Genomic DNA, 11,737 nt, shown 5'->3' with positions numbered 1-11,737 from the left:
TTTTCCCAAATGTACACTTTATTTTAAACAAAAGTACAAAAACCAACAGATATTTACAATACTTGCATGGCAATGTTCACTTCTTTGGTCAATCTTCCAATTTGATGATTTTGCACAGAGTAGGCAACGTACCGGTCTGAGTGTATCCCATGCTTCATTCAGACTTCAAGCAAACTAATGAACCTAATTATAACTTTGTAGACTCTGCAAGCAATTCATCAGCCATTTCATCTGAGACACAATAATGCCAGAATTGTTAAAGTTGCCTATTAGGAAAGTTAATTTGAGTACATTATAAATAGCAAAGAGAAAATTAAAATTCACACATTTCACAACTACATTCTGGTTTCTTCTTGGAATTTAGTAAATGCTCTTAAATGACCAAACATGTGACATGTACAGCTGCATTTTCTTCTACACAAATGAGACATGGAACTTAAAATCCTAGTGCACATCACTAAGTGAAGCAGATACAGTTTACAGGTTCTCATAAACAAATCCACATCCCCATCCACTTCGTATGTCTTTAGTTTTAAAATAAAGTTGTGGTTACGTAATGAAAGAATCGCACTTCAGGAACTCACTTTAGCACAAACAGGTAACGAACGGCAAGCTTGACCGATAAATTAAAAAAGATCCTTTAACAACAGGCTAAACAACATTTTTTTGCAGATAAGCGCAAAAACTGAACAATGGCTTTAGAGCAAAGAAAAAGAAGATATTACAGGCAAAAAGAAGCAGGGGAAACAGGTTGAAATGTGCTGTACATTCTGTAAAATGATCTACCTGCTTGTGTTGTATAGAGGTGATGTTAACGGTACAGTACATTTGAAGACAAAGAAAAAAAAAGTCTAAATAAAGAGGCTTCCTGACATTTCGTCTTTTTGTTACTCACACTTCAAAAAAACAAACAAAACAAAACAAATACTCTTGTTACACCAAAAAGAATCGGACACAATCTACATTTTTGCAAAGACACATGGAAATCTATCACCATCTATTACTAATGCTGAGTATAACAAGATATACCCTTAGCCCTTTCAGTTTCCACATTTTTAATGCCTGAATGACGTAAAAAGTAAAAATACAACAACATTTGGAGCTCGATGACAGCAGAAACATTGACAGTGTGTCCCTCAGTCCCAGCTAAGGCCAAAGGGTCAAATACATGCTAATGCAGGTCTACACATCCTCACAGCAAAGGCAACAGGTCGGCTAGCGGTTGGACTAGCATTAGCTCGCCAAATAAAAAACATCAGCTTCTTCCTTACCATCCAAAAAAAAAATCCATTCTAACAAACATGAATCCTAATAGTAGACAGGTTTACACAGGCATCAGTAGTGCAGACAATTTATGTTGATTTCATACAGTATCCATCCTTTTGTTTTCCAATGTGAGTGGGGAGTTGATGGGTTTCGGGGAATGTTTGGAGATGCTTTTAAGTAGTAGAAGTCTCCCTGAAACCAAATCCAAACTGTCTTCCTCCAAATGTACCCTTTGTTTCCCCCCCCAAAGACAGAAGAAGTGAAGAGAAATGTGCAAAAGTTCCATGTTCACACTGAAAAGAGGAGATCAAAATGAGTCATTCGAGCAAGAAACTTCTGAAACCCTTGATTAATAAAATGAACTTTGTTTACCTTTCACATCCCCATTTGAACGCTGCTGCTGTTTCTTTACACCTCAGCTTTCTGGCTGTTTTCCTCCACCTTCTCCTCCAGCTTCTTCTCTTCCTCGGAGGACCCGTTCTCCCTCTCCCCAGTTTTCCAGCTTCCTTGCCTGTGCAGAAGAAAAATTAAGAGAAAAAGGTGAATGTCGGATTCACTCAATAGATCCTAATCTATGAAGAGAAACAAAAACCCACTGGTTTCCCTATGTGTGGGTAGCATCATTTATAGAAAAGAGCTAAAGCTAATTTTAAGCAAATTGGCCAATTACCGTAAGTATCTCCCGATCTAGATTAAAGCGTCCAATCATTTGTGGTTTATAAATCGCTAATTTGCTTTTTTTGACTCATTAAAATAATTCCAGTACAGTATACAATGACGTTACAAGATAAAAGTCCTTTAACCCTTTACCAACCATGAAAAAAAAATCTATGATTATTAAAAAAAATACATGTCCATTTCTTATGTTTTAATTGGTGAGTAATAACTATTATCAATTATTTTCTTTTCAGCTTATCCTGTCATTTTTGAAATATTGATCTCTACTTAAAGGGGCAGTATTATGAAAAAATTCACCTTATAATGGTTTTGCTACAGTGATATACCAGATATTCATTTAGCTTCATTCAGAGTGCCAAAGTTGAAAAGTTCTGTTTCCACATTTTGTAAAAAGTTCAACTGAAATCCAAACGGGGGAGTTGGATTTTTGTCGCATGTGGCGTCACATCGCAGTAACTCCTCCTCCGGACAACCCTGGCTCCTCCTACCCTATAAGAATGTGAGCTCCTCCCTCTCAAACTACCTCACAGCTAAAACAAATACTGCATTTTAATATAGAATATACATTATACTTTATTGTCATATATGTAAAGCTATATATACATGCACAAAATATGTTCTCTGTATTTAACCCCTCCCTGAGGAGCAGCGGGCAGCAACATTGTAGCACCAGGACAAGTTCCATTTTTAGTAGCCGTTATACCGCCTCGTATCGCCTTTGACATGAGCTGACGTGTTTGGGACCCGATGCAACGCAGTGGTTGGACAAAAAAGTTATTATCACCTTAAATGCACTATTCCTGTAATTAGTAGAAATGAGGAGAAGAAGAAAGTGACTTAGTAGCTTAACACTCCGGGGAGTGTTTGAAACAGCTTCAATATCATGTGTTTTACTGTAATGTGCAGTTTTTTGGCTGAAACCAATAACAGTGTGTGGATAGCAAAAAAAAATCACTTTGGTGATCACTGATCTCTCTCGCAAGAGCAAAACATGAAGTCTAAGTCTACAGACACGCCCACTCATGAATATGCATGAAGGCCCCAAAACAGCCTGTTTATAAAAGTGTCACGAAATTGACTTTTCAGCGAGATAAAACTCTAAAAAACAGGTGAGATTGTGGATAGAAAATAAACCACAAATACTATGTTGTTGGGTTCTTCGAACAAATGAAGATGGTTGAAAAATAGCATAACACTGAACCTTTAATGGTTGAGTTATCACTTCATGGTTTCAGTGTGAAACTATGTCAAATACCACAAGCAGTGGTAAAAGTGAAATAGAATTGTCATTTAATAACAGTTTATCTACCAAAGCACTGGTGGAATACCATAGATGACTGCTTGTTTTCATTTCAATACAGGAGTGTTTTGAAGAAGGATTGTTGAACATTTAAATTCTTCATTGATTTGACAAACATTTAGCATCAACATAATTTAACTTGAAACATTGTCAAACATTAAGGTCAAATGGCAGCACCGTAAATAGACACATTGATTTTAAAGTGAACTGTAAGGAGCTGATCTACTAAAAGTCTTGGCCTGTAATAACGTGCGCAAACGTGACCACGCGCACCGATAGACTATGCAGGGCATGTTCTAACACGACGCAATAAAGAATGCATCTGTCAAGCACGCACTGTGTGGAGCTAAGTGGGCTATCGAGAGTGTCGAGAAAGTGAGACAACACGATCAACAAAAAACGGGGCAAGCGGTGAGACTCGGCATGTCAGGGAATAGGAGGAGGAAGTTGCGTGTGTGAAGACTGATGGGGGAGAGACTTGGAGAAAGGCAAAAATACTTGTGAAAGTAAAAAATCTACGCTTTCAGAATCTGGGAGTTAGTACAAAATATTCTGTGGGTCAAAATGCTCTATAATGGCTGGCAGTGAGAGGGGTAGCTGTTCTGAAATAGCTGGCAGAGAATGAGTTAATGTGGCACGTACAATCAAATTTTTCAATTTTGGAACTGTTTGCTGTTTTTGCGCATAAAGAGATCACGCAATACAATGTCCTTGCTCAACCACGAGCATAAAAAGTAGAACAATTTTATTTTCTTTGCACTCAAAGTACTTTATTACAATATTATTACTGTCCTAAAATGTGTGACTACACATTTTATGAGTTTTTAAAAAGAACAGTCACAATATTTACATTTTTCAATAAAGGTAAAACATCTTTTACTCCTTTTAAAAAAAATGCTGCTGCAATATGAGGAGTTTACGTTGGTTTGAAATTGTTCATTCTTCAACGGAAGGTCAACAGGAAAAGTTTGGAAACCACTGCACTAAAACAAATGAGTGTCCTACATTCTCCATGTTCAACACTTTACAAGTGCAAACTGCACATTTACATAGGGCGGTCTTAACCACATCGGCATTTGCATCGAGGCAAGGAAATCCATCCAATGTAGCTAAACGTTCAAGAAATGAAATCTTAGTAGATCAGCCAAAACTGCACAATAATGATTGTTAACTAATCCTCTCTTTGCTCTATTCCAGTTTGTGCATGGTGTTGTTTTACATATACATATAATGCAAAAAAAACAAAAAGAAGCAATAAAAAGGACACTTATTAGTCGAATGAAAAAATATTCTTTGAAGTTTCACATTTTCATAAGATATACATTACAGCCCTGCATATAATAAGGGAGTTTGATCTAAGAGGCGTGAGTAGTAATAAAATAAAATTACATTGTGCCTCTGATTTCTCTGCTCATATTTCTGTAACTCTAAACAAGGCTATGTTTGATGAAACTGTAAAATAATGAAAAAACTTCCAGCCAGGTAATGTTACACCAGGCTGAGATGTAATGTCTGCGGGGCATGCAGTATGATATCGAGTGTTGGGCCCGACGTGTTGGTTTAAAAAGCCTCTGATTTCACACAAAGGCTTGTTTTATATAGTGAAACATGTCAGGAAAATGGTGTACATGAGATATTACATCGCAGTTGGTACATAGAGGTATTCCCCATCGTAATCCTCTCTCCCTTGGCCACTGTTCAACAGTTCCTCTTAAAGATGACTGGCCAACTATGATAGCTAATCAGCTGCTCCATGTGAACGTCCTGATTAAGCAATTTATTTGGTGTTAAATCTTCATTGATCGGACCCTCAGAATAACTGAGCTGAGAAATAGCAGCCTTACTCATGATACCAGTTCATGGATGTTATTGTGAATACAAATAATAATAATAATAATAATAATAATAATAATAATTTTAAAATAATAGTTTTTCATATTTTGCATACTTGATATGGATGGGAGGAGGGATAAAAGTAAGTAAAAAAAAAAAATCCAATTAAATATGATGGAACTTTATTCTGTTTGTTTTATATATGATGTATTTTTTTATATTATATAATTTTGTATTATTTTTACATTATGTATAATATTATGAATGTATTATCATTATTATAATTATGTCAGTGAGCTTTGGGACGGGGAGGTGTTTACAGCAGCACAATGGCATATTTGCAGACAATATTTAATTTGTTTTCAAAAATGTTGTTTTTTAGAACATTTAGGTGAAATTGAATCATAACAGTGGCTGAAAAACCCCTGTTTTAGTGGTTTGGATAGATGCCTTACTTGGATTTCTTGGTGTAAACCCAGTATGCCAGGCCTATGACTGCAATGGCAACAAGAAGACCCACAACAACTCCAACAACCAACTTGGTTTGGTCGTTGTCTGATTGATCTGTGACAAAGATACAAGAGAAACATTAGTGATCATCTCGAGGGAAACGCCATCTTATTTTTTTACATGTAGAGGAAAAAAAGCAACACATGTGCCAATAATGTTGATGAATGGTCACATCCACACAGAACACAAATCAAAAAGACAATTTATAATCGATACACTTAGTCATTATTTTTATCAGGATGCTGGGAGCTCCATTCCTCTTTTGTTCTTCATTTTATTTAATGTGGAAGCAAAATTTCAAATAATCAATTTTTTAACTATGGATATGTCAAAATATTCTTTCTGTTAATGAGCTACATTTGTTCACCTGCAGTATTTATTCAGTTACTCACCCCTTCACCCTTTTTTTTTTTTTTACAGACAAGAAGATTACTACAACTTACCTTGTTTATTCACTTTCACTTCCCAATTTACTGAAATCAGATATGAAATAAAATTAACGTCCAACCGAAACAAAAAATTAAAAAACAAAACAAAACAAAAGAGAAAAGAAACGTCTAGAAGTATTACTACTCTACTTCTACTCTACTATAGCATGCAGGTAGTAAAAAGAGGAGACGTAATTGAATCCAGCATCCCAACAGACACACACAGTCAGCGAGCAGCAGGAAAGATGGGTAATGCAGTCCCAAACACACAATGATAAGAAAGCAGGAGAGGAAGAGGTAAAAGCATGCATTAGGTCAACCTTTTCATGTGAAAAACAAACAGTAAATTAATACGATCATCCTTTATCACTAATTCATAATCCTAATATTTAATACTTTGCACTTCCTTCCAGGATTGAGGTGAATTACAATTGTTATTGCTTAATTGGTAATTCATTATAATTATGGTATAATTATAATTGTAATTTTAAAAATCTGTTGCTGTCATAATGGTAATTAAATTGTAATTGTGTTCAGATAATATATATATTTTTCTCTTTCTCAATAATAATTTAACGCAAAACTGGGGAACCATGTTACAGTTCTATGTATAGTTCTACACATATGTACCATAGTTAACAATTACTAAAACATGTTTCACATCAAACTTTCCCAGATTTTACCATTTAAAAAAAATAAAACAAATAAATTTAGAGGTATAGTGACACAAAAAAGGCTCAGATGCCAACACCAAAAATATTAAAACCTATCATTTCATTGATTAGGAGGCCTGACAAGGTAACCAAAAGACTATTTATTTCAAGGCTCAGTAATTGTGATTAATTGTAATTGAACTTGAGAATGTAATTATAATTAACTTTCTGAGGAAAAAAACATTATCATTTAATTGCGATTGAAAAAAAATGCTGGTAACTCTAATCGTGATGAAATTGTTATTGAACATGGGTAATTGAAAAAGTAATTGTAACTGAAAAATGTAATGCTTCCTTCTATTCCCACTGAATGACATCATGCGGATAAGAATAAATACTAGTGTAACACAATATAATTTATTATAATACAGCAAAAAACAAAACAATCATTACTTATTATACTTAACACTGTATCTGATAACATAAAAACATGTGTGTTTATCCTGTCCCTTTGACCTATTAAATGTTATGAGCATGCAAAGAATGACTTAAGTGTGCAGAGAAGGAAAACAGTCAGAATTAGTATATATAATGTCAGGAAAGTAATGAAACAAAAGCTGTTATTTTGTACTTACAAGATGACACGTTTATAGCACTGGTATCGCTGCCAAACTCATTGGCCACTGAACAAGACACGGTCAGATTTGCAGCAGGCACAACTGCAATTGTTTGTGCAATCTTTCCATTAATAAATGGGCTTTCACTGAGCTGGACAAAATAAAAAAAAAAAGGAGAGAAAGAGTAGAAATATTAGTTACACATTTTTTTTTTTTACTACACTAGGGGGCGATGTTGAACTGGAAAGTGGTTTAGTGGTTGCATGACAAAGGAGCATCATGTGCCTCTGGGAATATAGACTTCTCAGTCTCAGTGGAAAACCCCACACACAAAGACAAAGTGCCAACACCCTTTTCACATCCTCTACATTTACAAGAGGATATACGGGGGTGGATTATCTAAATACCACTTGCAAAGTCTGCACTTAAATTATTCTCTGAACAAGTAGGGAAAATGATTGAATTACTGAGTAGCTTCTCTTTCTTTCCAAATACTCAGCGTGCCAGTGAGACTTGGGCGTGCTCACATGTGAATCGATCGATTAATCATTAGACAGGTACAGGTCTTATGGTTGAGCACAAACTGAGGGGTCTGAAGTAAAAATGTTCCTATTCTCACGCGCGCACACACACGCACAGACTCTTGTTCAAATATTGCTTCACTGAGCAGCTACAGTATCAGTGAGCTCACAGGTGCATCAAAGAAACAAAGGGAAAAAGAGAAGTTTTTATTAAAAAAGACAGTTTTGTATTTCGTCAGCCGCACACTACAGGCGCCTGAGAAAAATCACCCTTAGGATGTGTCAGCATTCTCTAACCCAGTGGTTCTCAACCTTTTCAGCTGTCAACCCCCAAAATAAAGGTGCCAGACACCGGGGACCCCCACTGTACCTGAAGGTGGTTGAACACAGACATGAACATTGAAGAACAATCATGTGGAGACAGGGTCATCTATAAGGGGGAATACAGGCGAGACCTTTTTGGGGCCCATCCATAAAGTCAGCAAAATGATGGTCCATTGTTCTGTGAATCTGTAATAACCACATTAATTTATTTATCTGAATAATATCCACTGTCATCATGGAGGTTTATTATTATTTTGGCCATAGTATAGTATATAGTCATCTTAATGATGTAAATCCTTGTTTTATTCAGAAATAAAATAGTTCACTTAAACGTGATCAAAAATGGTGGAAAAAAATGTTGAAATCGGATTTTAAAATCCACAGAAATTGGTTAAAAGTTGCAAATTATGAGTAATGGAATTTAAAAATGTAGGGAAAATTAGTTTGAACTGGCAAATTATGGACATAAAAATCGTGAATGTGGATACATTTTCCAAAAAATAAACATAAAATGTGGTGAAAAGGGGTAAAAAGTGACAATAATGGGTCAACATACACAACACCAGGTGGGGAAAATGCCGAAAATTTGACAAAGAAGTGGCAGAAATAGGAGTAATGTAGCAAAAATGCATTAAAAGGTGCCAAAGTATGGCAAGAAAAAGTAATGAAAATAGTTTAAAAATACAGCAAGTTTGGTGTAGTTGCAGAAAAACGGTAAAAAAACCAAAAAAAACAAAAATTGGCTCCAATTGTTCAGAAAATATTCTTAGTTTCTTGAAGGCATCTGGCGACCCCAAATGTGGTCCTGAACCCAAGGTTGAGAAACCCTGGTCTAACTCTCCAATCCCTCCCACAGATGTAAAACAAGTTTTTTCATTGGAGCGTCTATAATAACTATTAGAGAGAATGTGTATGTGAGCCAGTGACTGATCTAGTGCTTTAGGCCTGGGATGGACTGGGAACCTGACCATGGTGTACGCTTTCATATACTGTACAATAAGCAGTAATAAGCTTCTACTTCAAGCAGGATGCTAGAAGAAGAAGATGGAGAAAATGATATTTGATGCTGCAATCTAATATATAAACGTCATTGGTGGATAAAGCTGTTATCGTCATTGCACGATACCAACTGACATTGATTTGATGTCAGATGAAATGCGGACATTTTCAGATGAACACTATAAATAAAAGATGTAACCTTTCCATGAAGCTTTACAGTACGACACGTCTCCAGGTGACCAAGAGAAGACAGAGGAGTGTATAGTAAGGGTAGAAGAAAACATCGACTCGGCGATATATCGTAATATTTCACAGCGTGATTATTGTATCGATCCAAAAAATGTAGAAATTGATCATTTTAATCATGGTGTCAATGAACCACATCAGACCTTGTTAAACTACCTTCCTCCTCAATGCGTTTTAGCTTGGATGTTGATTGCTCTTTATTTTCATAAAACATGCTGGACACTTTTAAAGATGTATGTGGTAAAAAAAACTTCACATAATCAGAATCTGTTGTAGAAGCAAAAGTTTAACTTTTTTGAAAAAATGTAATTTGACAGTGTGATAAACATACCACTTGTTTTTGATATTGGTCCTTAAATTACAGTTAGTTACCATTTATTTGTTCTTGCAAGTTTCAAAAAAATTAAACATATTGTATTTCATACCATTATGTACTTGCAAAGGTGAAATTTGTAATCATTGATATTGCGATATATCACGACATATATCGTATTGTTTAGTATCGGGATACATTGTGTCGTGACATGCGAATTGTGAATCTTATCGTCAGATTCAAAGCAGTGTATAGCAGACATGGGCAACTGGTGGCCCGGGGGCCACATGCGGCCATCTGTCTAATTTTATGCGGCCCCCAAGCAAATGTACAAAATGACAGAAAAATAAAAATAACATTTAACATTTAAAAAAATACAAAGAATTACAAAATTGCAGGGAAATACAGTAAAAAACAAGAAAAACACAGAAAATACTCCAAAAACACACAAAACTACAACAACAATGAACAAAATGGTAAAACACAAAATGACTCAAAAAATATAAAAAAATACAGAAAATTACAACAAAAGTACACAAAAAGACAACAAATTACTCTGCAAACCCCCAGCACTAACAAAATACACAAAAAATACTCCAAAAAATGCCAAATGACAACATAAATACACAATATGACTCCATACAACATACATTTTACAGGAAAAATACACAAAAGGACAACAGAAATGCACAACATGCGATCATAAAAAGCAAGACAACAACAAACATACAGAAAATGACACTTTGTTATTTCCTTTAATGCTCAGATTGGTCATTATTCTAAATGCTGACATGAATGTTGATAATGTAGCCCTACGATCGAACAAACACATTTTTGTGACCCCCGCTGTGATAGAAGTTGCCTACCTCTGGTGTATCGGATGGAGAGGTCATTTGCTAATGTCACTACACATTTTGCTACTGGGTAGAATAGATTGTTAGACAAAGCTCGGATAAAAAAAAAAAAACAGTCAAGTGAAAAAGCACTGGAGGGAAGCTGTGTCTTGATAATCAGTGACTAAAGAAATCGACTTGTCCCGACATGGCGGCTTGCAGCTGTCCCTGGGTAATGCATTCGGTTGTTCAGCTGCAAAAACACTTCTGCAGCCTCACATACTGTAGCCGGCACAATCGACAGCTTTTACAAGGGCTCATTCAGCCCCAAAAGAAGAGGAGCCACTGAAACTTTGCAAAAATGCCAGAGATGGCACAAGTAAGTGAAAGTGAAATAACTTGTGTGTAAATATGATACTTTAAAAGTCAAGTATGTAAAAAAAGAATGTGTTCTGTCTAAAAATGAGAGTACATACCAATGTGCCATTGATGCTCCAGGTAACTGTCGGCTTTGGGAAGCCTTCAGCCTTACAAATTAAAATCTGATGAAGACCGTTTTCACTCAGTTCTTGAGACAGCTGTTTGACGACAGGAGAACCTGTAAAAGAATACAACTTTATAGTGACAGTCACAGACGTTTTATAGTAGCACTTCACTCTCTAACACATTGAAAATCATACCTTTGACCAGCGTCCATTGCAGATTTTATGCATTTGCTTTTGGAAACATTAACTAACCAATCCAATCAACAGTAGAAAAAAAAAATCTTTATGGCCATACCTTGGACCACAAGCTCAAAGGCAGCTTTCTGACTGAGGAGCCCCATTGTCACGTCACACTCGTACACACCAGCATGTGAGTAAGCAACGTTCGTGAGGGAGGGCTCTTTGTCCAGCTTAACTTGATCCTTTTTTGGAAGATTGTCAAGAATAAAGTCAAACTTTGCTTTAATAATTCACGAATTACTGTCGGAAATATTGTTTACCTTCATCCAAGAAACCTTTGGCACTCCAGAAGAATCAATTTGAAGATTAACAGGCAAAGGCTCACCAACATTCCTGATGATAGTTCCTGAGGGGGTTAAGTTGATGTCTAAGTCTAAAAAAAAAGACGAGAGAATAATTAAGAAAAGATGGTTCAGTGGCCTCATAAGTGTCAGAAATGTTGTGTTGTTAATTATACAGCCCTGCACGGCTGATTAAAGCACACGGAAAAT

General features: G+C 35.8%; 1 protein-coding gene across 2 annotated transcripts in view; it reads right to left on the bottom strand.

The window, feature by feature from the left end:
- The window catches only part of LOC114474846 (CD166 antigen homolog), a 49,313-nt gene continuing 37,576 nt past the window's right edge, over positions 1–11,737 (bottom strand). Inside the window, exons 9-16 of one of the 2 annotated variants that reach the window (XM_028465407.1) lie at positions 11,507–11,619; positions 11,302–11,428; positions 10,998–11,119; positions 7,304–7,436; positions 6,031–6,060; positions 5,533–5,641; positions 1,639–1,777; positions 1–1,559 (exon numbers count right to left, since the gene is read on the bottom strand). In XM_028465407.1, coding sequence (XP_028321208.1) covers positions 1,675–1,777; positions 5,533–5,641; positions 6,031–6,060; positions 7,304–7,436; positions 10,998–11,119; positions 11,302–11,428; positions 11,507–11,619 — 737 coding nt within the window. In that variant the 3' untranslated portion in view covers positions 1–1,559; positions 1,639–1,674. The remainder of the gene's footprint in view (positions 1,560–1,638; positions 1,778–5,532; positions 5,642–6,030; positions 6,061–7,303; positions 7,437–10,997; positions 11,120–11,301; positions 11,429–11,506; positions 11,620–11,737) is intronic. The other variant, XM_028465408.1, reaches the window with a different exon arrangement.

The sequence above is a fragment of the Gouania willdenowi genome, chromosome 13, assembly GCF_900634775.1.
Source record: "Gouania willdenowi chromosome 13, fGouWil2.1, whole genome shotgun sequence".
Lineage (NCBI taxonomy): Eukaryota > Metazoa > Chordata > Actinopteri > Blenniiformes > Gobiesocidae > Gouania > Gouania willdenowi.
This window is presented reverse-complemented; position numbering and strand designations above follow the sequence as displayed.